At 49.2% G+C, this 27,811-nt stretch overlaps 1 protein-coding gene across 2 annotated transcripts; it reads right to left on the bottom strand.

Moving 5' to 3' along the window:
* Positions 1-1,373: 1,373 nt before the first annotated feature.
* Positions 1,374-27,368, bottom strand: brd3b (bromodomain containing 3b). 2 transcript variants are annotated; one of them, XM_074639728.1, is made up of 12 exons: positions 27,212-27,368; positions 21,870-22,189; positions 21,554-21,665; positions 20,507-20,644; positions 19,374-19,524; positions 18,374-18,543; positions 14,610-15,005; positions 13,427-13,555; positions 13,139-13,345; positions 12,700-12,932; positions 11,066-11,364; positions 1,374-4,130 (listed from the first exon to the last, which is right to left on the bottom strand). In XM_074639728.1, the coding sequence occupies exons 2-12, from the start codon at positions 21,959-21,961 to the stop codon at positions 4,012-4,014; spliced, it is 2,046 nt and encodes a 681-aa protein (XP_074495829.1). In that variant the 5' UTR covers positions 21,962-22,189; positions 27,212-27,368; the 3' UTR covers positions 1,374-4,011. The 2 variants fall into 2 exon arrangements, with proteins under 2 accessions (XP_074495829.1, XP_074495830.1); XM_074639729.1 differs by having other exon boundaries at positions 13,163-13,345.
* Positions 27,369-27,811: the final 443 nt, after the last annotated feature.

The raw sequence follows: 27,811 nt of genomic DNA, 5'->3' as shown, positions 1-27,811 counted from the left end.
AGGAGCAAATTCATGATGATGTCATTCTTTACATTGCCCACCTATCAATTGTTTTTAAGATCAAGCGATGCGGCATCGCTCTGTCGGGGTTTATTTCACAACAATGACCTGCCAACTGGACATTATCCCGCTTATTACCCACCCTTAGCTCCATAAACTATTTCTTTCTTTCTTTCCTACAGCGGTCCCACCCTTAGCTCCATAAACTACAGCGGTCCCACCCTTAGCTCCATAAACTACAGCGGTCCCACCCTTAGCTCCATAAACTACAGCGGTCCCACCCTTAGCTCCATAAACTACAGCGGTCCCACCCTTAGCTCCATAAACTACAGCGGTCCCACCCTTAGCTCCATGAACTACAGCGGTCCAAGCCTTAGCTCCATAAACTACAGCGGTCCCACCCTTAGCTCCATAAACTACAGCGGTCCCACCCTTAGCTCCATAAACTACAGCGGTCCCACCCTTAGCTCCATGAACTACAGCGGTCCCACCCTTAGCTCCATAAACTACAGCGGTCCCACCCTTAGCTCCATAAACTACAGCGGTCCCACCCTTAGCTCCATAAACCATTTCTTTCTTTCCTACAGCGGTCCCACCCTTAGCTCCATAAACTACAGCGGTCCCACCCTTAGCTCCGTAAACTACAGCGGTCCCAGCCGTAGCTCCATAAACTACAGCGGTCCCACCCGTAGCTCCATGAACTACGGCGGTCCCACCCTTAGCTCCATGAACTACGGCGGTCCCACCCTTAGCTCCATGAACTACGGCGGTCCCACCCTTAGCTCCATGAACTACGGCGGTCCCACCCTTAGCTCCATGAACTACAGCGGTCCCACCCTTAGCTCCGTAAACTACAGCGGTCCAAGCCTTAGCTCCATAAACTACAGCGGTCCCACCCTTAGCTCCATGAACTACAGCGGTCCCACCCTTAGCTCCATGAACTACGGCAGTCCCACCCTTAGCTCCATGAACTACGGCGGTCCCACCCTTAGCTCCATGAACTACGGCGGTCCCACCCTTAGCTCCATGAACTACGGCGGTCCCACCCTTAGCTCCATGAACTACGGCGGTCCCACCCTTAGCTCCATGAACTACGGCGGTCCCACCCTTAGCTCCATGAACTACGGCGGTCCCACCCTTAGCTCCATGAACTACGGCGGTCCCACCCTTAGCTCCATGAACTACAGCGGTCCCACCCTTAGCTCCATGAACTACGGCGGTCCCACCCTTAGCTCCATGAACTACGGCGGTCCCACCCTTAGCTCCATGAACTACAGCGGTCCCACCCTTAGCTCCATAACACAGCGTGGTATTTTACCGCTGCAGCCGATCAGAGGAAACTAACTTGAAGTGAAACTTGTGATGAAACAAAGTAAAGTGAATTACAGTAAAGTTTATTTTGATAACACAGTTTCATGAATCGTCACCTACAGACTGAAAACGTTATTTTACTTCATGTTGAGAACACAAATACTCGGATATCTGCCTCCTCACAGGACAGCTGGTCTTTATTTTGGACATTTTAAAAAAGTAAATAATCATAAAAATAACTGATGAAAAAATAAACAGCTGGTTTTTTATCGTACAGAGTTCGTAAAAGACGATTTATTTATTTTATAGTTTTTAACTTATTTTTTTTGGGGGGGGAAACTATTTTTTCAGCAGATGTTTTTTTTTTCTTCTTCGACTAATTTCGTTGAAATTCAGCTAAAATAACGAACTTTAAAAGAATCGAGACGTAAAACTCTCCCCAGCTCTGACAGGAAGTGTGTGTTCCAGTGGGAGTGGTTTTGTTTTGGCGGGGTGTGGGGGGGGGGGACAGGAAGAGGACAGCGGTATAAAGACATTTTATATAGAGAACCTTATAAGACACAAACAAGTTCAGCACACAACCTGAAAAATCAAAAGAACAGAAGAATAAAGGAAATGTAGTGTTAAAAAAGAAGAAGTTTGTCTCGTTCTGCTGACAGAGGCGGCGCTGTGGGGGGGGGGGGGGGGGGGGTCCGACCCGTCACCCCCCCTCTGTTGACCCGGGGACAGACGGCAGGTTGATGGACACGTCTGGTCTCAGAGGGGTTTTACTGGAACCTGAACCAGCTGATCAGTTTATTGATCATCCATCAGATTCTATATTGATTTCTTCCTTTAATTAAAGAACCTCCTAAAGAGACTGGAAACTCGTTGCAGAGAGAAGAGTCACCGGTTCTAGTTCGGACTCATCCCGGTGTGTTGAGACCATTAAAGACCTGAACGGTGGGTTTGGACTGCCGGTCCAACAGAACCAGACACCTGAAGGACTCAGCTCAGCTCCGACTGACACACCCAGACGGAGGTCCGGCTGATTAAGACCACGGCTGTTCGTTGCAGCAGCAGTTTGAACCAGATTTACATCCCGTTAGGCCCGCCGCGGTGGTCGGTGTTACCCGGTGGTCGGTGTTACCGGTGGTCGGTGTTACCAGTGTTACCCGGTGGTCGGTGTTACCCGGTGGTCGGTGTTACCAGTGTTACCCGGTGGTCGGGCACACACACCGATTACATTACGTACCCACCGTCGTTTTGCTTTTTTAACAGAAATAAAACCCATTTAGTTCATTTTGCCGTATCAGCACCGTGTTGTCAACAGATAGTCGGACGCTACAAACTGAACTGAACCGGATGGGAGAGGCCAGACACACACCGCCACCCGACGGTAAAGATCACAGTAAGATCTCTACATGTATTGAGCCTCATCTTTTCCTGTAAAATGTCCGGTGTAATCGGTAACACCGGTGTTGAACTACATATTGCTCCTCCTACCTGTAGTAGTATTTATCCGTCTAGATGTTTCGGTGTGAGTTGAGAGCGTCGGCGGTATCGGTTCTCTGCGATATAACGGAACTAGATGGCGTTAGGTTTGTGGTGCTCCCGGTAACCCGGTAGACCCGGTAACTCCAGACCACAAACCAGCAGTCTCATGTAGGAACTATTTTCTTTCGACCCAACTACACCCACCAACCGTCAACCGTACCACTCATGTCTTCACGCTCCTACTCGAGGAGGACGCCGTTCACATCTCAGACGAGTCGACGCACGCTTCCCTCTGCGCTCGCCCTCTAACAGCTTCTCTCTGCAGCAGGTTTCTAGTCTCTAAAAGTTGATCTGTGGAGTTGATGTTTGAACATAATTGATCAGAAGTGGATCGTCTCCAGTCTGACAGTTAAACCAGTTGCCCTGGTTACAGGTCTGAACGCTAACGAAGGAACGTGATTGGCTCCCGTGTGTCCCATGATGCTCCAAACGTTTCCGTCCTGAAGACCAAACTTTGAGGAAAACTCTTTGCAGGAAGCTCAACTTCCAATCAATGTGAAACCCACTGAGATCTCCTCCACCTCCTCCTCCTCCTCGATGCTCTAGAGATGCTTCTGGAATGTTTTCAGAGGTCAGGGGTCACAGCCGGCCGTCCAAGAAGAAGAAGAAGAAGAAAAGGAAGAAGATGAAGAAGAAGAAAGCCTCAATGGCAACGATGCTCGAGTGTTCCTAGAAGATCAATACAACTCCCAGACAGACAGGCAGACAGACAGGCTGCCTGTCTCTCTACCACGTCTCCCGTCTCCCTCCTCTTCCTCTCGCTGGGAGGTGTTGCTTTCTTCTTCTTCTCTTCTATCCGTCAGCATTCCTCCAGGAAGAAGAAAAAAAAAAAAAACGACACTAGGAGCTAAAAAACAGGTCAGCCTATTTACATACAGTCTCCGAGTCTGGGCGTGTGTGTGTGTGTGTGTTTTATATAGGTGTGTGTGTGTGTGTGTGTGTGTGGTTTAGATATATAGATGTGTGTGTTGTAAGAAGTTCAGAGTATGTATCTGTCTTTTGATTGTGTTTGTTCAGAATGGAAGTTTAAATGGACGTGTGTGTGTCAGTGTGTATCTGTGTTAACTGTATAGAGTTGTGTGTGTGTGTAGAGTGGATAAACCTCTGTGTGTGTGTGTGTGTGTGTGTGTGTGGGGTATGTGATCAGTGTGTGTGTGTGTGTGTTCAGTCTGTGTCGGAGGAAGAGGAGGTTCCTGTTGAGGAGCTGTCATCAGAGGAGGAAGAGGAGCTGCCACTCAAACGACTAGCCCCGCCTCCCGACGCCCCGCCTCCAGCTGCCTTCTCTGGAGAGAGAGAGACAGGTAGAGAGACAGGTAGAGAGATAGAGAGAGAGAGAGAGACAGGTTGATAAACAGATGCATCAGTCAGTGATATTCAGTTTACAGGAAATCATCTTCACTGCCAAATTTACCTTCTACGAGTCCTGTGGCAAAAAAGTGTATCCCTGTAGTGTGCGAGGATATGCCCAAGTAGTGCGAGGATATGCCCGAGTAGAGCCGAGGATATGCCCAAGTAGTGTGAGGATATGCCCGAGTAGAGCCGAGGATATGCCCGAGTAGAGCCGAGGATATGCCCGAGTAGAGCCGAGGATATGCCCGAGTAGAGCCGAGGATATGCCCAAGTAGTGTGAGGATATGCCCGAGTAGAGCCGAGGATATGCCCGAGTAGTGTGAGGATATGCCCGAGTAGAGCCGAGGATATGCCCGAGTAGAGCCGAGGATATGCCCGAGTAGAGCCGAGGATATGCCCGAGTAGAGCCGAGGATATGCCCGAGTAGAGCCGAGGATATGCCCGAGTAGTGTGAGGATATGCCCGAGTAGTGCGAGGATATGCCCGAGTAGTGTGAGGATATGCCCGAGTAGTGCGAGGATATGCCCGAGTAGTGCGAGGATATGCCCGAGTAGTGCGAGGATATGCCCGAGTAGAGCCGAGGATATGCCCGAGTAGTGTGAGGATATGCCCGAGTAGTGCGAGGATATGCCCGAGTAGTGTGAGGATATGCCCGGGTAGTGTGAGGATATGCCCGGGTAGTGTGAGGATATGCCCGAGTAGTGTGAGGATATGCCCGGGTAGTGCCGAGGATATGCCCGGGTAGTGCCGAGGATATGCCCGAGTAGTGTGAGGATATGCCCGAGTAGTGTGAGGATATGCCCGAGTAGTGTGAGGATATGCCCGGGTAGTGTGAGGATATGCCCGGGTAGTGTGAGGATATGCCCGAGTAGTGTGAGGATATGCCCGAGTAGAGCCGAGGATATGCCCGAGTAGAGCCGAGGATATGCCCGAGTAGAGCCGAGGATATGCCCAAGTAGTGTGAGGATATGCCCGAGTAGAGCCGAGGATATGCCCGAGTAGAGCCGAGGATATGCCCGAGTAGAGCCGAGGATATGCCCGAGTAGAGCCGAGGATATGCCCGAGTAGAGCCGAGGATATGCCCGAGTAGAGCCGAGGATATGCCCGAGTAGTGCGAGGATATGCCCGAGTAGTGCGAGGATATGCCCGAGTAGAGCCGAGGATATGCCCGAGTAGAGCCGAGGATATGCCCGAGTAGTGCGAGGATATGCCCGAGTAGAGCCGAGGATATGCCCGAGTAGAGCCGAGGATATGCCCGAGTAGAGCCGAGGATATGCCCGAGTAGAGCCGAGGATATGCCCAAGTAGAGCCGAGGATATGCCCAAGTAGAGCCGAGGATATGCCCGAGTAGTGCGAGGATATGCCCGAGTAGTGCGAGGATATGCCCGAGTAGAGCCGAGGATATGCCCAAGTAGAGCCGAGGATATGCCCAAGTAGAGCCGAGGATATGCCCGAGTAGAGCCGAGGATATGCCCGAGTAGTGCGAGGATATGCCCGAGTAGTGTGAGGATATGCCCGGGTAGTGTGAGGATATGCCCGAGTAGTGTGAGGATATGCCCGGGTAGTGTGAGGATATACCCGTGTAGTGCCGAGGATATGCCCGGGTAGTGTGAGGATATGCCCGAGTAGTGTGAGGATATGCCCGGGTAGTGTGAGGATATGCCCGGGTAGTGCCGAGGATATGCCCGGGTAGTGCCGAGGATATGCCCGGGTAGTGTGAGGATATGCCCGGGTAGTGTGAGGATATGCCCGGGTAGTGCCGAGGATATGCCCGAGTAGTGTGAGGATATACCCGGGTAGTGTGAGGATATGCCCGGGTAGTGCCGAGGATATGCCCGAGTAGTGTGAGGATATGCCCGGGTAGTGCCGAGGATATGCCCGGGTAGTGTGAGGATATGCCCGAGTAGTGTGAGGATATGCCCGAGTAGTGTGAGGATATGCCCGGGTAGTGCCGAGGATATGCCCGGGTAGTGTGAGGATATGCCCGAGTAGTGTGAGGATATGCCCGAGTAGAGCCGAGGATATGCCCGAGTAGTGTGAGGATATGCCCGAGTAGTGTGAGGATATGCCCGGGTAGTGCCGAGGATATGCCCGGGTAGTGTGAGGATATGCCCGAGTAGTGTGAGGATATGCCCGAGTAGAGCCGAGGATATGCCCGAGTAGTGTGAGGATATGCCCGAGTAGTGTGAGGATATGCCCGGGTAGTGTGAGGATATGCCCGAGTAGTGTGAGGATATGCCCGAGTAGAGCCGAGGATATGCCCGAGTAGTGTGAGGATATGCCCGAGTAGTGTGAGGATATGCCCGAGTAGTGTGAGGATATGCCCGGGTAGTGCCGAGGATATGCCCGGGTAGTGTGAGGATATGCCCGAGTAGTGTGAGGATATGCCCGGGTAGTGTGAGGATATGCCCGAGTAGTGTGAGGATATGCCCGAGTAGTGTGAGGATATGCCCGGGTAGTGTGAGGATATGCCCGGGTAGTGTGAGGATATGCCCGGGTAGTGTGAGGATATGCCCGAGTAGTGTGAGGATATGCCCGGGTAGTGCCGAGGATATGCCCGGGTAGTGTGAGGATATGCCCGAGTAGTGTGAGGATATGCCCGAGTAGTGTGAGGATATGCCCGAGTAGTGTGAGGATATGCCCGGGTAGTGTGAGGATATGCCCGGGTAGTGTGAGGATATGCCCGAGTAGTGTGAGGATATGCCCGAGTAGAGCCGAGGATATGCCCGAGTAGAGCCGAGGATATGCCCGAGTAGAGCCGAGGATATGCCCAAGTAGTGTGAGGATATGCCCGAGTAGAGCCGAGGATATGCCCGAGTAGAGCCGAGGATATGCCCGAGTAGAGCCGAGGATATGCCCGAGTAGAGCCGAGGATATGCCCGAGTAGAGCCGAGGATATGCCCAAGTAGAGCCGAGGATATGCCCGAGTAGAGCCGAGGATATGCCCGAGTAGTGCGAGGATATGCCCGAGTAGTGCGAGGATATGCCCGAGTAGAGCCGAGGATATGCCCGAGTAGAGCCGAGGATATGCCCGAGTAGTGCGAGGATATGCCCGAGTAGAGCCGAGGATATGCCCGAGTAGAGCCGAGGATATGCCCGAGTAGAGCCGAGGATATGCCCGAGTAGAGCCGAGGATATGCCCGAGTAGAGCCGAGGATATGCCCAAGTAGAGCCGAGGATATGCCCGAGTAGTGCGAGGATATGCCCGAGTAGAGCCGAGGATATGCCCGAGTAGTGCGAGGATATGCCCGAGTAGAGCCGAGGATATGCCCGAGTAGAGCCGAGGATATGCCCGAGTAGTGCGAGGATATGCCCGAGTAGTGCGAGGATATGCCCGAGTAGAGCCGAGGATATGCCCGAGTAGAGCCGAGGATATGCCCGAGTAGTGCGAGGATATGCCCGAGTAGTGCGAGGATATGCCCGGGTAGTGCGAGGATATGCCCGAGTAGTGTGAGGATATGCCCGGGTAGTGTGAGGATATACCCGTGTAGTGCCGAGGATATGCCCGGGTAGTGTGAGGATATGCCCGAGTAGTGTGAGGATATGCCCGGGTAGTGTGAGGATATGCCCGGGTAGTGCCGAGGATATGCCCGGGTAGTGCCGAGGATATGCCCGGGTAGTGCCGAGGATATGCCCGGGTAGTGTGAGGATATGCCCGGGTAGTGTGAGGATATGCCCGGGTAGTGCCGAGGATATGCCCGAGTAGTGTGAGGATATGCCCGGGTAGTGTGAGGATATGCCCGGGTAGTGTGAGGATATACCCGGGTAGTGTGAGGATATGCCCGGGTAGTGCCGAGGATATGCCCGAGTAGTGTGAGGATATGCCCGGGTAGTGCCGAGGATATGCCCGGGTAGTGTGAGGATATGCCCGAGTAGTGTGAGGATATGCCCGAGTAGTGTGAGGATATGCCCGGGTAGTGCCGAGGATATGCCCGGGTAGTGTGAGGATATGCCCGAGTAGTGTGAGGATATGCCCGAGTAGAGCCGAGGATATGCCCGAGTAGTGTGAGGATATGCCCGAGTAGTGTGAGGATATGCCCGAGTAGTGTGAGGATATGCCCGGGTAGTGTGAGGATATGCCCGAGTAGTGTGAGGATATGCCCGAGTAGAGCCGAGGATATGCCCAAGTAGTGTGAGGATATGCCCGGGTAGTGCGAGGATATGCCCGAGTAGAGCCGAGGATATGCCCAAGTAGTGTGAGGATATGCCCGGGTAGTGCCGAGGATATGCCCGGGTAGTGTGAGGATATGCCCGAGTAGTGTGAGGATATGCCCGGGTAGTGTGAGGATATGCCCGAGTAGTGTGAGGATATGCCCGGGTAGTGTGAGGATATGCCCGGGTAGTGTGAGGATATGCCCGGGTAGTGTGAGGATATGCCCGAGTAGTGTGAGGATATGCCCGGGTAGTGCCGAGGATATGCCCGGGTAGTGTGAGGATATGCCCGAGTAGTGTGAGGATATGCCCGAGTAGTGTGAGGATATGCCCGAGTAGTGTGAGGATATGCCCGGGTAGTGTGAGGATATGCCCGGGTAGTGTGAGGATATGCCCGAGTAGTGTGAGGATATGCCCGGGTAGTGTGAGGATATGCCCGAGTAGTGTGAGGATATGCCCGAGTAGTGTGAGGATATGCCCGGGTAGTGTGAGGATATACCCGTGTAGTGCCGAGGATATACCCGTGTAGTGCCGAGGATATGCCCGGGTAGTGTGAGGATATGCCCGAGTAGTGTGAGGATATGCCCGGGTAGTGTGAGGATATGCCCGAGTAGTGTGAGGATATGCCCGGGTAGTGCCGAGGATATGCCCGGGTAGTGTGAGGATATGCCCGGGTAGTGTGAGGATATGCCCGGGTAGTGCCGAGGATATGCCCGAGTAGTGTGAGGATATGCCCGGGTAGTGTGAGGATATGCCCGGATAGTGTGAGGATATACCCGGGTAGTGTGAGGATATACCCGGGTAGTGTGAGGATATGCCCGGGTAGTGCCGAGGATATGCCCGAGTAGTGTGAGGATATGCCCGGGTAGTGCCGAGGATATGCCCGGGTAGTGCCGAGGATATGCCCGGGTAGTGTGAGGATATGCCCGGGTAGTGCCGAGGATATGCCCGGGTAGTGTGAGGATATGCCCGGGTAGTGTGAGGATATGCCCGGGTAGTGCCGAGGATATGCCCGAGTAGTGTGAGGATATGCCCGGGTAGTGCCGAGGATATACCCGAGTAGTGCCGAGGATATACCCGAGTAGTGGGTAGAGGATATACCCGAGTAGTGGGTAGAGGATATACCCGAGTAGTGGGTAGAGGATATACCCGAGTAGTGGGTAGAGGATATACCCGAGTAGTGGGTAGAGGATATACCCGTGTAGTGCCGAGGATATGCCCGGGTAGTGTGAGGATATGCCCGAGTAGTGTGAGGATATGCCCGAGTAGTGTGAGGATATGCCCGAGTAGTGTGAGGATATGCCCGGGTAGTGTGAGGATATGCCCGAGTAGTGTGAGGATATGCCCGGGTAGTGTGAGGATATGCCCGAGTAGTGTGAGGATATGCCCGAGTAGTGTGAGGATATGCCCGGGTAGTGTGAGGATATACCCGTGTAGTGCCGAGGATATACCCGTGTAGTGCCGAGGATATGCCCGGGTAGTGTGAGGATATGCCCGAGTAGTGTGAGGATATGCCCGGGTAGTGTGAGGATATGCCCGAGTAGTGTGAGGATATGCCCGGGTAGTGCCGAGGATATGCCCGGGTAGTGTGAGGATATGCCCGGGTAGTGTGAGGATATGCCCGGGTAGTGCCGAGGATATGCCCGAGTAGTGTGAGGATATGCCCGGGTAGTGTGAGGATATGCCCGGATAGTGTGAGGATATACCCGGGTAGTGTGAGGATATACCCGGGTAGTGTGAGGATATGCCCGGGTAGTGCCGAGGATATGCCCGAGTAGTGTGAGGATATGCCCGGGTAGTGCCGAGGATATGCCCGGGTAGTGCCGAGGATATGCCCGGGTAGTGTGAGGATATGCCCGGGTAGTGCCGAGGATATGCCCGGGTAGTGTGAGGATATGCCCGGGTAGTGTGAGGATATGCCCGGGTAGTGCCGAGGATATGCCCGAGTAGTGTGAGGATATGCCCGGGTAGTGCCGAGGATATACCCGAGTAGTGCCGAGGATATACCCGAGTAGTGGGTAGAGGATATACCCGAGTAGTGGGTAGAGGATATACCCGAGTAGTGGGTAGAGGATATACCCGAGTAGTGGGTAGAGGATATACCCGAGTAGTGGGTAGAGGATATACCCGTGTAGTGCCGAGGATATGCCCGAGTAGTGTGAGGATATACCCGTGTAGTGCCGAGGATATACCCGAGTAGTGCCGAGGATATACCCGTGTAGTGCCGAGGATATACCCGAGTAGTGTGAGGATATACCCGTGTAGTGCCGAGGATATACCCGAGTAGTGCCGAGGATATACCCGAGTAGTGGGTAGAGGATATACCCGAGTAGTGGGTAGAGGATATACCCGAGTAGTGGGTAGAGGATATACCCGAGTAGTGGGTAGAGGATATACCCGAGTAGTGGGTAGAGGATATACCCGAGTAGTGGGTAGAGGATATACCCGAGTAGTGGGTAGAGGATATACCCGAGTAGTGGGTAGAGGATATACCCGAGTAGTTCACAAATCTGAGTGCAAAGGAGGCCAGATTTGAGCGTGACAGAGGACCATGCCTAAGTACAACAAAGTCATGTCGAAGTGCACCTCAGGCTTTGTGGGAGTGTCACAGCGGTCATGTCCGAGCAACACAGGTCATGCTAGAGTGACTGTGACCATACCAACCAGAGCGCCACCAAGTGAGATATGTAGTAGTATATTAGTACTCAGTACTTACGCAGTAGCTTCCTCTGCTTCTTCTGAAGGCAGGATTTGACGTAGCGCTCCAGCTCTCGAAGTGTGGAGGGTTTGAGGGTTTCGAAGTCGATCTCGATCTCGTCGGGGTTGGAGTCCCTCAGCGACGGCTCTCTGGACTGGATGATGTGGACGACGCGGCCCAGCTTCTCCCCCGGCAGCCGATTTATATCCAGACTCAGCTGGCGCTTCTCGTCATATGACATCGGCAGAGACGACTCCTCGCCATCATCTCCGTTAGCCGAGCCACCGCCCGACGCCTTACTGCCTTTCTTAGGTTGCCTGGAAACACAGAGAGTCACTCAGAGGTCAAACATTATATTTATATTCAGTCCCAACAGAGAATATGAAAACGTAGTTTTCACATGTTAATTCTTTAGATTCCTTTGATTCCATGTAAGGGTGCTCCGACCGATCGGCAACCGATCCTTATCGGCCGATATTTGTTCTAAATATTTTGATCTCTATAAAAGGCCGATCAGAAAAGCCAATTGTCCGACATTTTTTAGACCTTTTGTTTCGGACATTTTTCAGATCTTTTTTTCCAGACTTTTTTAGAAATTTTTTTTTTCCGGACATTTTTTCAGATCTTTTTTTTCTGACATTTTTCAGATCTTTTTTTCCGGATCTTTTCTTTTCAGACTTTTTTTCAGATCTTTTCTTTTCAGACTTTTTTATCTGACATTTTCCAGATCTTTTTTTTCGGACATTTTTCAGATCTTTTTTATCCGACTATTTTCAGATCTATTGTTTCGGACATTTTTCATTTCTTTTTTTGAGACTTTTTTTTACGGACATTTTCCCGACTTTTTTTTATTTTTTTTTAGGTTATTTAAGATCTTTTTTTCAGACTTTTTTTGGGGCATTTTTCAGATCTTTTTTTTCGGTCATTTTTCAGAACTTTTGTTCCGGACACTTTTTAGATTTTTTTTTATCTGACATTTTTCAGATCTTTTTTTTTCGGACATTTTTTCAGATCTTTTTTTTTCAGACTTTTTTATCTGACATTTTTCAGATCTTTTGTTTCGGACATTTTTCAGATCTTTTGTTTCGGACATTTTTCAAACTTTTTTATCTGACATTTTCCAGATCTTTTTTTCGGACATTTTTCAGATCTTTTTTATCCGACTATTTTCAGATCTATTGTTTCGGACATTTTTCATTTATTTTTTTCAGACTTTTTTTGGGCATTTTTCAGAACTTTTTTTTTAGATCTCTTTTTCGGACATTTTTCAGATCTTTTTTTTCCGACTTTTTTATCCGACATTTTTCAGAACTTTTGTTCCGGACACTTTTTAGATCTTTTTTTTTTCAGACTTTTTTTATCTGACATTTTTCAGATCTTTTTTTTCTGGACATTTTTTCAGATCTTTTTTTTCCAGACTTTTTTATCTGACATTTTTCAGATCTTTTGTTTCGGACATTTTTCAGATCTTTTGTTTCGGACATTTTTCAGATCTTTTGTTTCGGACATTTTTCAGATCTTTTTTTCAGACTTTTTTTAACGGGCATTTTTCAGATCTTTTTTAAGATTTTCCGTGATCAATGACCAGTGATCGGCCCTGACGGGAGCAGCCTTAATGCCCAGAAAAGGGGAACTAGTTGGCGGCGTCGTACCTGGTGGCGGTCACCGTGCTGTTGGCTTTTCTGGCTGGCGCTTTCTTCTGATTGGCTGGTTTGGGCTGCTGAGCGGCAGCCTTGGGCTTCTTCTCTTCCTCCATCTTGCCCTTGTTCCCTTTGTCTTTGTCCTTTTCTTTCTTCTTCTCCTTGTCTTTCTTCTCTTTCTTCTTCTTTGGCTTGCTGACTGGAGCCTGGGACAGGACGGCCAGCTGCTCGTGCACCGCCTTCAACTGGTGGAATACACTAATTATCAATACCTCTAACCTTCCATCAATATTTAGAAACGCCTTCAGCTGGTGACTTATTCTACAAATGGATCTAAAATCATATATTAATATGTAGGATCAGTCATTTCATATCAAAAATAACAATTCAAATCAACGTTCATTAAATCTACAATGATATTAAAAAAGAAGAAAACCAGGATGTTCTTGACCTGTGATTGGTCGGCAGCACCAACCTGCTCCTGTAGCTCAGCCAATCGCGTGGCTCGCTCCTCCTCTGAGTCGGACGATTCGTCGGAGGAGGAGTTGTTGCTGCTGTCAGAGGAGGCGGTGCTTTTACTGACCAATGGTGTTGTAGACGGGACCGATGCCTCCAGGCCCTCATCGGGGATCTTAGCGAAACGCATCTCAAACACGTCCTGCGGACAGAGATCAACGTTAACCACCGAGGTTCTGAGAGGTTCTGGAAGGTTCTGGAAGGTTCCTGAGGTGGTACGTACCTGCAGCTTGCGGGCCATGGCCACCACCTCATGGTCCGGGGGGTTGTACTTGTAACAGTTGGAGAACATTAACCTGACGTCAGTCGCAAAACTCTGAGGATCGCTGTACTCTCCTTTATCCATCTTTTTCTGTTGGGGGGGAGAGAGGGGAGATATTAGTGATGTATAAACGTAGACGTCCGGGTCGAACGTATATAAACGTAGACGTCCGGGTCGAACGTATTAAGGTAGACGAACGTATAAACGTAGACTTCCAGTTCGAACGTATAAATGTAGACGTCCGGGTCGAACGTATAAATGTAGACGTCCGGGTCCAACGTATAAAGGTAAACGTCCGGGTCCAACGTATAAAGGTAGACGTCCGGGTCGAACGTATAAAGGTAGACGTCCGGGTCGAACGTATAAAGGTAGACGAACGTATAAACGTAGACTTCCAGTTCGAACGTATAAACGTAGACGTCCGGGTCCAACGTATAAACGTAGACGTCCGGGTCCAACGTATAAACGTAGACATCCGGGTCCAACGTATAAAGGTAGACGTCCGGGTCGAACGTATAAACGTAGACGTCCGGGTCCAACGTATAAACGTAGACGTCCGGGTCCAACGTATAAACGTAGACGTCCGGGTCCAACGTATAAACGTAGACGTCCGGGTCCAACGTATAAACGTAGACGTCCGGGTCCAACGTATAAACGTAGACGTCCGGGTCCAACGTATAAACGTAGACGTCCGGGTCCAACGTATAAAGGTAGACGTCCGGGTCCAACGTATAAAGGTAGACGTCCGGGTCCAACGTATAAAGGTAGACGTCCGGGTCGAACGTATAAAGGTAGACGTCCGGGTCGAACGTATAAACGTAGACGTCCGGGTCGAACGTATAAAGGTAGACGAACGTATAAACGTAGACTTCCAGTTCGAACGTATAAACGTAGACTTCCAGTTCGAACGTATAAACGTAGACGTCCGGGTCCAACGTATAAACGTAGACGTCCGGGTCCAACGTATAAACGTAGACATCCGGGTCCAACGTATAAACGTAGACATCCGGGTCCAACGTATAAAGGTAGACGTCCGGGTCGAACGTATAAACGTAGACGTCCGGGTCGAACGTATAGATGTAGACATCCGGGTCGAACGTATAGACGTTAACGTCCGGGTGGGAAGTATAAATGTGGGCGTTACCCGGACGGTGCTGAGGTCCATGGGGTGTTTGATGATGTCATGGTAGTCGTGCAGCTCCAGCGCCTCGGCGTCGACCGGCTTGTAGAAGGGCCAGGCGTAGGCGGCGTGTTTCTTAGAGAGCATCTCCTTCAGGATGGCGTCGCAGTGCTTCATCTGCTCGCCCAGCTTGCCGCCCTTACTCCTCCCGGCTCCGCCTCCACCGCCTCCCACCTCGCCTCCCGCCAACTCCTCCACCGTCTCCCTGCGAGTCTTGGCGGGTCGGGCGGCGGCCTCGCGGCGGGACAGACCCAGTTTGGGCGGTTTGGTGTCCTGAGCAGACGGAGAGTCTGCCCGACCGGCAGAGATGGCCGACGTGGTGGGAGTGGTGGTGTCGGCTTTCCTCTTCACGCCTTTCTTCTGTTAGAGAGACACAGACAGGTAGAAGAGAGAGAGACGGGTCAATAAAGAGACAGAGAGAGAGACAGACGGGTTAATGGAGAGACAGAGAGAGAGACGGGTTAATGGAGAGACAGAGAGAGACGGGTTAATGGAGAGACAGAGAGAGAGACGGGTTAATGGAGAGACAGAGACGGGTTAATGGAGGGACAGAGAGAGAGACAGACAGGTAGGAGAGAGAGAGACGGGTCAATGGAGAGACAGAGAGAGAGACGGGTCAATGGAGAGACAGAGAGAGAGACGGGTCAATGAAGAGACAGAGAGAGACGGGTTAATGGAGAGACAGAGAGAGAGACGGGTTAATGAAGAGACAGAGAGAGAGACGGGTTAATGAAGAGACAGAGAGAGACGGGTTAATGAAGAGACAGAGAGAGACGGGTTAATGAAGAGACAGAGAGAGAGACGGGTTAATGGAGAGACAGAGAGAGAGACGGGTTAATGGAGAGACAGAGAGAGAGACGGGTTAATGGAGAGACAGAGAGAGAGACGGGTTAATGAAGAGACAGAGAGAGAGACGGGTTAATGGAGAGACAGAGAGAGAGACGGGTTAATGGAGAGACAGAGAGAGAGACGGGTTAATGGAGAGACAGAGAGAGAGACGGGTCAATGAAGAGACAGAGAGAGACGGGTCAATGAAGAGACAGAGAGAGACGGGTCAATGAAGAGACAGAGAGAGACGGGTCAATGAAGAGACAGAGAGAGACGGGTTAATGGAGAGACAGAGAGAGACGGGTTAATGGAGAGACAGAGAGACGGGTTAATGGAGAGACAGAGAGACGGGTTAATGGAGAGACAGAGAGAGAGACGGGTTAATGAAGAGACAGAGAGACAGACGGGTCAATGGAGAGACAGAGAGAGACGGGTTAATGGAGAGACAGAGAGAGAGACGGGTCAATGGAGAGACAGAGAGACAGACGGGTCAATGGAGAGACAGAGAGAGACGGGTCAATGGAGAGACAGAGAGAGACGGGTCAATGAAGAGACAGAGAGAGAGACGGGTTAATGGAGAGACAGAGAGAGACGGGTTAATGAAGAGACAGAGAGAGACGGGTTAATGAAGAGACAGAGAGAGACAGACGGGTTAATGAAGAGACAGAGAGAGACGGGTTAATGAAGAGACAGAGAGAGACAGACGGGTTAATGGAGAGACAGAGAGAGAGACGGGTTAATGGAGAGACAGAGAGAGAGACGGGTTAATGAAGAGACAGAGAGAGACGGGTTAATGAAGAGACAGAGAGAGACAGACGGGTTAATGAAGAGACAGAGAGAGACGGGTTAATGAAGAGACAGAGAGAGACAGACGGGTTAATGGAGAGACAGAGAGAGAGACGGGTCAATGAAGAGACAGAGAGAGAGACGGGTTAATGAAGAGACAGAGAGAGAGACGGGTCAATGAAGAGACAGAGAGAGAGACGGGTTAATGGAGAGACAGAGAGAGAGACGGGTCAATGGAGAGACAGAGAGAGACGGGTTAATGAAGAGACAGAGAGAGACGGGTTAATGAAGAGACAGAGAGAGAGACGGGTTAATGGAGAGACAGAGAGAGACGGGTTAATGAAGAGACAGAGAGAGAGACGGGTTAATGAAGAGACAGAGAGAGAGACGGGTTAATGAAGAGACAGAGAGAGACGGGTTAATGAAGAGACAGAGAGAGACGGGTTAATGGAGAGACAGAGAGAGAGACGGGTCAATGGAGAGACAGACGGGTCAATGGAGAGACAGAGAGAGAGACGGGTCAATGAAGAGACAGAGAGAGACGGGTTAATGGAGAGACAGAGAGAGAGACGGGTTAATGAAGAGACAGAGAGAGAGACGGGTCAATGAAGAGACAGAGAGAGAGACGGGTTAATGGAGAGACAGAGAGAGAGACGGGTTAATGAAGAGACAGAGAGAGACGGGTTAATGAAGAGACAGAGAGAGAGACGGGTTAATGGAGAGACAGAGAGAGACGGGTTAATGAAGAGACAGAGAGAGAGACGGGTTAATGAAGAGACAGAGAGAGAGACGGGTTAATGAAGAGACAGAGAGAGACGGGTTAATGAAGAGACAGAGAGAGACGGGTTAATGGAGAGACAGAGAGAGAGACGGGTTAATGAAGAGACAGAGACGGGTTAATGGAGGGACAGAGAGAGAGACAGACAGGTAGGAGAGAGAGAGAGACGGGTTAATGAAGAGACAGAGAGAGAGACGGGTCAATGGAGAGACAGAGAGAGAGACGGGTTAATGAAGAGACAGAGAGAGAGACGGGTCAATGAAGAGACAGAGAGAGACGGGTTAATGAAGAGACAGAGAGAGACGGGTTAATGAAGAGACAGAGAGAGAGACGGGTTAATGGAGAGACAGAGAGAGACGGGTTAATGAAGAGACAGAGAGAGACGGGTTAATGAAGAGACAGAGAGAGAGACGGGTTAATGAAGAGACAGAGAGAGACGGGTTAATGAAGAGACAGAGAGAGAGACGGGTCAATGAAGAGACAGAGAGAGAGACGGGTTAATGAAGAGACAGAGAGAGAGACGGGTTAATGAAGAGACAGAGAGAGAGACGGGTCAATGAAGAGACAGAGAGAGACGGGTTAATGAAGAGACAGAGAGAGAGACGGGTTAATGGAGAGACAGAGAGAGACGGGTTAATGAAGAGACAGAGAGAGACGGGTTAATGAAGAGACAGAGAGAGAGACGGGTTAATGGAGAGACAGAGAGAGACGGGTCAATGAAGCGACAGAGAGAGACGGGTTAATGGAGAGACAGAGACGGGTTAATGGAGGGACAGAGAGAGACACAGACAGGTAGAAGAGAGAGAGACGGGTCAATGAAGAGACAAAGAGAGACAGACAGGTAGGAGAGAGAGAGACGGGTCAATGAAGAGACAGAGAGAGACAGGTTAATGAAGAGACAGAGAGAGAGACGGGTTAATGAAGAGACAGAGAGAGACGGGTTAATGAAGAGACAGAGAGAGACAGACGGGTTAATGGAGAGACAGAGAGAGAGACGGGTCAATGAAGAGACAGAGAGAGACAGACGGGTTAATGGAGAGACAGAGAGAGAGACGGGTTAATGGAGAGACAGAGAGAGAGACGGGTTAATGGAGAGACAGAGAGAGAGACGGGTCAATGAAGAGACAGAGAGAGACAGACGGGTTAATGGAGAGACAGAGAGAGACGGGTTAATGAAGAGACAGAGAGAGAGACGGGTTAATGAAGAGACAGAGAGAGAGACGGGTTAATGGAGAGAGAGAGAGACAGACAGACAGACAGACAGACAGGTAGACAGACAGACAGACAGACAGACAGTAAAGTCATGTGATGCTGTCCCAGACCACATGCCTGTTACCTTGACGACGGGCTGTGCAGACGGCATCATGGTTGCCGGGGGCTGCGGGGCAGAGACAGGGGGCGTGGTCTGGACAGGTGTGGGCGTGGCCGAGATGACAGGTGTCTGAGAGGGGGAGGGAGACGGGTAAGAGGGGGGAGGGGAGGCCGAAGACTCCGCCTGCTGACTCACTGAGAGAGAGAGAGACAAGGTACTGTTAGTAGTACTCATAGTAGTACTCATAGTAGTACTCATAGTAGTACTGATAGTAGTACTCATAGTAGTACTCATAGTAGTACTCATAGTAGTACTCATAGTAGTAATGTTACTCTACCGCTGTTTCTTTACTGCGCTCCGTTGCTTTACCTATAGCAGTAGTAGCAGTAGTAGTAGTAGTACTGCAGTACTGACCTGTAGTAGTAGCAGTAGCAGTAGCAGTAGCAGTAGCAGTAGTAGTAGTAGTAGTAGCAGTAGTAGTAGTAGTGGTAGTAGTAGCAGTAGTAGCAGTAGTAGTAGCAGTAGTAACAGTGGTAGTAGTAGTAGCAGTAGCAGTGGTAGTAGTAGTAGTAGTAGCAGTGGTAGTAGTAGTAGTAGTAGTAGCAGTAGCGGTAGTAGTAGCAGCAGTAGTAGTAGTAGTGGTAGTAGTAGCAGTAGTAGCAGTAGTAGTAGCAGTAGTAGTAGTAGTAGTAGTAGTAGCAGTAGCAGTAGCGGTAGTGGTAGTAGTAGTAGCAGTAGTAGTAGTAGTAGTAGCAGTGGTAGTAGTAGTAGTAGTAGCAGTGGTAGTAGTAGTAGTAGTAGTAGCAGTAGCGGTAGCAGTAGTGGTAGCAGTAGCAGTAGTAGTAGCAGTAGTAGTAGTAGTAGCGGTAGTAGTAGCAGTAGTAGCAGTGGTAGTAGCAGTAGTAGTAGTAGTAGTAGCAGTAGTAGTAGTAGTAGTAGTAGCAGTAGCAGTAGTAGCAGTAGTGGTAGTGGTAGTAGTGGTAGTAGCAGTAGTAGTAGTAGCAGTAGTAGTAGTAGTACTGACCTGTAGAAGCAGGAGTAGCGGGCTGCTTGCTCTTGGTCTTTCCTTTGGGAGCTGGAGGCAGCAGAGCGACTTCTTCTTGAGGCATCTGAGCGACTTTCTGCAGGAAGATCTTCTCCAGAGCCTGAGCCATGAGGACGATGTCGTCTGTGGGCTGAAACACAAACCAGGGGGCGGCCATGACACTCCGCCTTCTTCACAGACATCGTTCACACCTGAGGCTGCAGGTAGGGACGTCACCACAACAAACACACCGGCACAACAAACACCGGTACCAAAATCAACGGCCAAATCCTGAAAACGGGATGGTTTATCTACAGTACTGCAGGTATCGCCAGGGCTGGAGACTAACGGAGACTAACGGAGGCTAACGGAGGCTAACGTAGGCTAACGTAGGCTAACGTAGGCTAACGGAGACTAACGGAGACTAACGGAGACTGACTGAGACTGACGGAGACTAACGTAGGCTAACGTAGGCTAACGTAGGCTAACGTAGGCTAACGTAGGCTAACGGAGACTAACGGAGACTAAATGAAAGTGAGAGCGCGCACTGGCTGAGGTGGGATCCCGGCCCAGCGTGGTCGGGCGCACCACCGTAAAGTGGTATTGGTGCCGTTGTATCGGAGCCGTTTTGCGAGTACGAGTACATGAGCACAGTATCGGACCCGATACCCGTATCGGTGCCTCCCTACCGACAACGCTACGCTGAACAACAAATCTGTGTTGAAATCGGCAAGAGCTCTAGCTAACGTTAGCAGTCCTGCATGGCTAAATAAAGGAGCTAACAGCTAACGTACAGAGGTTGCATTATGGGTTACATTATGAAGCGTTCAGGCTCTATTCAGTAAAAATTGGCAAAGGTAAATTCTAATGATTAACATGATGTGTTCAATGGAAACTTGAATAAATCCAGATGTTTGAAGGAGCTGTTTTCTCAGCGATATAAAACAGATAATAGAGAGAGTATTATGACCGGTTCAACTTCCCGTGGTATTCAACTGGTATTGAGAATCATGGTATTGGTATCGACTACTAGATTTCTGGTATGGTGACGTCCCTAGTGTCAGGTATCAGTAAACTACTACTAGTAGTACTACTAGTACTACTAGTACTAGCTGTAAGAGTAACGTGAGTACCTTATTGTAGATGTAGCAGTTGGTGAACATGGTGTTGAAGTCCTGCATGGCCTCACTGGCGCTCCAGTAATAATTGTTCTCCAGACGTTTCTTGATGGTTCCCATGTCCATCGGGTTCTTGATCACCTTGTGGTAGTCCTGGAAACAGAGACGCCGTTAGCTTAGCTTAGCTCAGGTAAAAAGATAACAGGCAGCAGATTAGAGACAGTAGTGAGACTTCAGGACGTCTCTGACTACAGACATGCTGAAAATCAAGATTTTTTACTGGATTCATTTAGAGATTTTCAAAGTAAAAGTCCATAGAAGTGTATGAGTCAACTTGTTCCCCGTGGTCTAGTGCAGGGCTCAGCAACCTTTACTATCTAAAGAGACATTTAGGCAACAAAAAAAACTGTCTGGAGCCGCAAAACATGTGATCATTAAGATGAAGGTAACACAGTTTATAGTCTAAGTATATAGAATATCAGTCTAATGCAGTGAGGGCCAAAGAGACAATATACTACGGAGTATTAGGGCCACATTGAGGGAAAAAACATCTGAGATTTACACAATAAAGTCAGAATATTAGGAGAATAAAGTCATAACTTTACGAGTAAAAAAGAAAATAGCATGTAAAATGACTACTTTATAATATTCTGACTTTATTCTCTAAATCTCAGATTGACTTTTCCCTCGATGTGGCCCTAATACTCCGTCGTACCGTCGTACCGTCGTACCATAGACCTACAACAATGATTAATAAAAATGAAAACGTAAACAAAGAACAGTTCTTCATATCCATGTTTAAAACTCCACAGGGAGCCTCTGGAGAGGAGCTGAGGAGCTGCAGGCTGGAGAGCTGCAGGTCACTGACCTCTGGTTTAGTGTTATTAAAGTTAACAACCATCACAATAAATCACAATACTTCAGAATCAACACGTATCTAATGGCCACCCTAGTATGGTGATGGGTGAGGACCAGGAGACAGGTGGACCCTCTCAGCTGTGGTGTCTCTCTGTCTCCTGCCGGTATGAACCGGCGGTAGCAGAGCAGACGGCGGGGACTTACCGCCAGGCAGAGCTTGATGGCGTCCACCGGCTGGTAGAAGGGCCAGGCGAACTGGTGCTTCCACAGCGTCTTCACCACCACGTTCTGCATGTACTGCAGCTGGTTGGTCTTCCTGATGGACACAGAGACACACAGAGGACAGGTCAGGTCTACTACCGCTGGGACGGGTCTATACGTCCTCAGTGGGACACTGCAGTAACTGTTAACATGAACCGGTCCAGTAGTGACTGGTTAAAGCGGTTAAACTGGTTAAAGTGGTTATTAAACTGGTTAAAGGGGTTAAAGTGGTCTCTATGTCCTCAGTGGGGGGTCCTACCTGCCAGGCTTGGTTGCGTTGGTGACCTCAGGGGGGATCGGGTTAGTGACGGTGGGGGGGCTGGGGGGCGCAGCCTCGGGGGCGTCCGACATGGTGGACGGCGGTGACGCAGCAATGCACTGTGGGACGGCGGTGTGTCTGACCTAAAGGTGAAAAAACAACTCCCTCTATGGCCTGAGGGTGTGTGTGTGTGTGTGTGTGTGTGTGTGTGTGTGAGGCACACAGGTGTGTGTTAGTGTGTGTTCAGTTCAGGTGTTGATGGTGGCGTCGATGCTTCAGCTCGATGTGTCCCCCGACGAGACAAACTCCCATCGCAAAACCTGAGAGACACACACACAGAGAGAGAGACGCCGTTAGAGACACAACACCTGGACAGATGTTCACCTCACCGGCTCTAACTGCTGCACATTCAAATAATATTATATTCATAATAATAATAATAACAATAATAAATAATATACAACTGGACAGATGTTCACTAGGGATCCACCGATATGTTTTTTTCAGGACCGATACTGATTATTAGTAATCAAGGAGACCGATAACCGATATTTTGAACCGATATACATTTGCAGTAAAAATTACAATCTTGGTGTCAAAAATGGGAATAACACAAAACTTCTCCAGTTCACCGTCCGGGAGCGTTAACTTAGCAGCTACGATGCTGCATTCACTGTCTCCAGTTCAGCGTCCGGGAGCGTTAACTTAGCAGCTACGATGCTGCGTTCGCTGTCTCCAGTTCACCGTCCGGGAGCGTTAACTTAGCAGCTACGATGCTGCATTCACTGTCTCCAGTTCAGCGTCCGGGAGCGTTAACTTAGCAGCTACGATGCTGCGTTCAATGTCTCCAGTTCACCGTCCGGGAGCGTTAACTTAGCAGCTACGGTGCTGCGTTCAGTCTCCAGTTCACCGTCCGGGAGCGTTAACTTAGCAGCTACGATGCTGCGTTCACTGTCTCCAGTTCACCGTCCGGGAGCGTTAACTTAGCAGCTACGATGCTGCGTTCGCTGTCTCCAGTTCAGCGTCCGGGAGCATTAACTTAGCAGCTACGATGCTGCGTTCGCTGTCTCCAGTTCACCGTCCGGGAGCGTTAACTTAGCAGCTACGATGCTGCGTTCACTGTCTCCAGTTCACCGCCCGGGAGCGTTAACTTAGCAGCTACGATGCTGCGTTCACTGTCTCCAGTTCAGCGTCCGGGAGCATTAACTTAGCAGCTACGATGCTGCGTTCACTGTCTCCAGTTCACCGTCTGGGAGCGTTAACTTAGCAGCTACGATGCTGCGTTCACTGTCTCCAGTTCAGCGTCCGGGAGCGTTAACTTAGCAGCTACGATGCTGCGTTCACTGTCTCCAGTTCAGCGTCCGGGAGCATTAACTTAGCAGCTACGATGCTGCGTTCACTGTCTCCAGTTCACCGTCCGGGAGCGTTAACTTAGCAGCTACGATGCTGCGTTCACTGTCTCCAGTTCAGCATCCGGGAGCATTAACTTAGCAGCTACGATGCTGCGTTCACTGTCTCTAGTTCACCGTCTGGGAGCGTTAACTTAGCAGCTACGATGCTGCGTGTAGTGTCGCAGACATGCAGCCACTTTCCCAGTAAAAGTCTCCACCGCACATTTAGTTTAGTTTAGCAGGTTGTCAGCTGTGTGTCTGCCCGGAGTAACTTTAGCGAGTGTCCAACAGACCGTGTGTGTGTTTGTGCTACGTTAGCAGCTCTAGCATTGCCGGAGGCTTCGTGCTCGCCACCGCACACGTAGTCTGCGTAACTTTAGCGAGTTTCCAACAGACTGTGTGTGTGTGTTGGCGGTGAACGTAAGTGCAGCAGTGTGTGTACAGTTTATTGGTCGCTCTACTAGAGCGAGCCGGAGAGACCGGAGCCGACTTCCTATATCCTGCATCTCTGCCTCTTAAGGTGGACTGTTAAGGTGGACCAGCTTTTCTCCTTAAAGAGACGAGCCGCTCCTCTGAGCCGCTCAGCTTTTGAATGAATTATTAACATTTCTTTTAACCGTTTCAACCGATAGCGTTAATCGGTTAAAATGCTCAAAGTGGGTTAACGGTTAATTATTAACATCCCTAGTGGTATCTCAAAGATGTCCCGTGTCATGGCTGAATGTTGAGATGATGTCCACAGTGAGGATGTATTTATTAGAGTCAGAGTATTCTGATATTCAGAAAAGGGTTTGATCTCCATTTAGAACACCAGTCGGAGCCCATTGGAGGCAACAACAAGCTCTGTTAGTCACAGGTGTGAATCTTCACCTGACAATTAGAACGTCTCACTGTATTACACCTTATTCTCTACAGTATAGTACTGCACACAAAGTGCTCACCATCCAATCACTGAAACATGCACAAATCTACAAATGTCAAACGTTTTTGATCCCAAATCCCAGCATGTCTTCTTCTATGGTGTTCCTCAAGGTCTTGGTGTCTTAATGTGGTATTCTGGAGGGATTATTGATCATTTTGATCAATTCTCCAGTGGTAAAAAAATGGTTACATTTAGCACCAAATCTGTGGAACAAATGGTATCAACCCAACAACTGCTGCAACAACTCATGTGACATAATAGAAGTATATGATGGCCATCATCATGCTCTATCATCATGTACTAAACACAGATACACTTTTCACTATTCATTTTAAATAAATAATTCATGTATATTTCTGATTAATGACTAGAACAACTTGACCCTCAGTGCTGAGCTGCATCTCAAATTAATCTCCAGGTTCCAGCTTTCAGATGATTTTCACCACTTCTATGTGACATCTACTGTTGACCTGCTATCTCCTCCTAAAGACCCCCTGGACCCCTTAAAAAGACTAAAACAGCTCTATTGTCTATTTTTAGACATTCAAAATATTAATTTAAAGATATTCAATTGACTATCGTGATAAAGAAAAGCAGTAAATTATTGGGGGGGGGGGGGTGGGCAAACCGATCCATCTATGTATCGCAATTATTTTTTTATGATTTCTAAACAGATGTTTTAACACCAGAATGGATATATCTGCTTCATCTGAGTCTCTGTGAAGCTAGAAGGAAGTTACCGCTTTTATTGTGGTAGTCGGAGTAATGTGACGTCATATCCGTTCCGTATCCGTCAACCAAAACAAACCTCAGAGAGTGTAAAACGTCGGAGGGTTGTCGTGGATACGACCTGCACCCTCCCATGTTAAATCCAGCGTGGTAAACACTACACATCCAGGAAAGGATGGCAAAAGGATTTGTGTTCTCTGCATTGAAACGGCCCCGATGGAGCTGACGGGAGAGCTAGAGACCACCGTGGAGAAGTTAGAGGACGTAGACACGTGGGACTACGTCCTGAACCTGAACACTGAAGGAATCCTACAACTCCCATGATCCCACGCTGCTTATTGTTATTGTTGTGACTGGGACCTCTAGTGGCAGGATGTGACAGACTGTACGGTTACAGTAACCATTACTTTCATCGTTTGTCAAACTGCACATTGTTCTCTTCACTAATCGATGAATCCTTTAGTGAATAAATCCACAGTGACGTCTACAATACTGAAGGTTTAATCAGCCAATCAGACACAACCTGAAGATTCACCATCACATGTGAGAGAGATGAGCAGCTGATCATCATGACAACCCACTAGAAACAGCTGATTAATGGACTGACAGCATTTAGACACACAACTGTCTGTGTGTCCACATGACACACAATAAAGCAGCACAGTTTATCAGTAGTACTACAGAACAGTAGTACTACAGAGCAGTAGTACTAGAGAGCAGTAGTACTACAGAGCAGTAGTACTACACAGCAGTAGTACTACACAGCAGTAGTACTACACAGCAGTAGTACTACAGACTAGGTCTGGGAGATATGGAGCCAATACCTGGATATGGATGTGGTGATGATATTGTAGGGTTGACTGTTGGTGCTTTCACAAAATATTAACTCAATGACATCTTTGATAAATAATCGTCAGTAATGTTGATATAATGACTTATGAGTGTAAAATAGAAATAATAGAAGAGCTACAACAGTCTGGTACGTTCAGTAAATGACATCACTTTACTGTAACGCTCCTTTAAAACCAGGGAAACACAACACTTATCATATATTACAATATCTAAGACGATATGTGGACTCATATCACCTCATCGATATAAGACCCATGTGTTGCCCAGTCCTACGACAGACTGGGGTAGAAATACACATCATCATTTCATAACCACACACTCAAATCAATAACACACTACAATACTCTCTACACCAGCAGCTAGTGTACAACTACACATTCATGATAGATATATTAATCTCTAGTAACTAGAGATTAATATAAAACTGTACTGTACCTCCCCAGCACTATATATATATATAGTCTATAGATATCTATATCTATAGATACAGAGTCATGAAGCTGCTGAGCTGCTGAGCTGCCACATGGATGCATCAGTAATAGAACAGAGTATTTTTGTACTGGATGCTGATACTTGTAACAGAGTATTAGTACTCTGTGGTATTAGTACTGTTACTGCAGTAGAAGGTGGAGTACATGAGTACTACCTGCAGCTGGAGGAGCAGCTCAGCTCCGTGTTTACCTGCCGAACCGAGCCTCCTACCTGAGACCCGCCCGGGTCAACAGATGTGAGAGTCCGGCTGCTGCTAACAGCGAGCTAACTGAGCTAACTGCTAACAGACCAACTAAAGTCAGTATCCCGGGTCAACAGAGACCCGAACAGAACCAGACCAGAACCACACACTGACTGCTCAATCAGAGAAACCAGCCCGCTACCTGCTCACCTGTCCAGGTGTTTACAGCACAACCAAACATCCCGTTTATCAGCTTCAGAAAGATGGCGGGCAAGCAGGCTAAACATGAGCTAGAGGCTAACTGAAGCTAGCACGGAGCTAACGGAGCTAACTGAAGCTAGCACGGAGCTAACGGAGCTAACTGAAGCTAGAAGAGGCTAACTGAAGCTAGCACGGAGCTAACGGAGCTAACGGAGGCTAACTGAAGCTAGCAGAGGCTAACTGAAGCTAGCACGGAGCTAACGGAGCTATCAGCCTGTTGTCATGTTAATAGTGTGGTGTTGTCGGTGTGGTGGTGTGGTGGTGGTTAGAGGTGATATATTCACCGGGATTAACCGGCTGGTTGAGATGTTACCGCTCCGTATTTAGCTAGCTGTTAGCCTGTTAGCTGCTAGCTGTTAGCCTGCTAGCTGTTAGCTGTTAGCCTGTTAGCCTGTTAGCCTGCTAGCTGAGCTTTGTCTGGGCGCTGAGCTGAGCGGGTTATAGCTCCAGCTCTCCGTCTCATCCCGCTCTCCGTTCACCAGTCTACCCGCTCCCCCCCGGTGAGGCTCCTTACTGCGGGTCTCGGTGCTCCGGTTCCGGTTGTTCCCGCGGCGGCTCGGTTCTGGTTCTGGTTCTGGAGGATTCTTCTTTATTTAGCGGAGTAGCATAATAGATGAGTTATCAGCTGTCTCCCGTCTGCGCAGGCGCAGTGAAGAGCAGCGTCACGGATGTTGTTGTGATCGGATTGGCTGGGCGGGTGTGTGAGGCGCTCTGATTGGCTGCGGGGTATATGATTATATATGATTTGTTGCTGAGGGATGTGAAGCGCTGTGATTGGCCGGTGAGTTAGTTAAAGTGCAATGACAGGCTGAGGCGATGACTGGGCTGCTGTGATTGGCTGGGGAGGTTTACCTGGTTCAGAATGGTGCTGTCACTGGAACTACGTTTCCCAGCATGCAGAGCGGCAGCAGAGAGAATCTGAGGCCGACTACAGAGGAGATTTAAATCAATCACTGATCTTTATATCGATCAGATTAATCTACTGATTTAAATCAATCGCTGATCTTTATATCGATGGGATTAATCTAATCTACTGATTTAAATCAATCGCTGATCTTTATATCGATCAGATTAATCTACTGATTTAAATCAATCGCTGATCTTTATATCGATC

This window comes from Sebastes fasciatus, chromosome 6 (assembly GCF_043250625.1).
Source record: "Sebastes fasciatus isolate fSebFas1 chromosome 6, fSebFas1.pri, whole genome shotgun sequence".
NCBI classification, from domain to species: Eukaryota; Metazoa; Chordata; class Actinopteri; order Perciformes; family Sebastidae; genus Sebastes; species Sebastes fasciatus.
This window is presented reverse-complemented; position numbering and strand designations above follow the sequence as displayed.

Coding starts and splice junctions, on each gene's coding strand:
- brd3b (XM_074639728.1), bottom strand. CDS start 21,961: ATGTCGGACGCCCCCGAGGCTGCGCCCCCCAGCCCCCCCACCGTCACT. Junction 20,645..21,553: donor CCATCAAGCTCTGCCTGGCG/GTAAGTCCCCGC, acceptor CTCTGTTTCCAG/GACTACCACAAGGTGATCAA. Junction 18,544..19,373: donor CGCTACTCCTGCTTCTACAG/GTCAGTACTACT, acceptor TCTCTCTCTCAG/TGAGTCAGCAGGCGGAGTCT.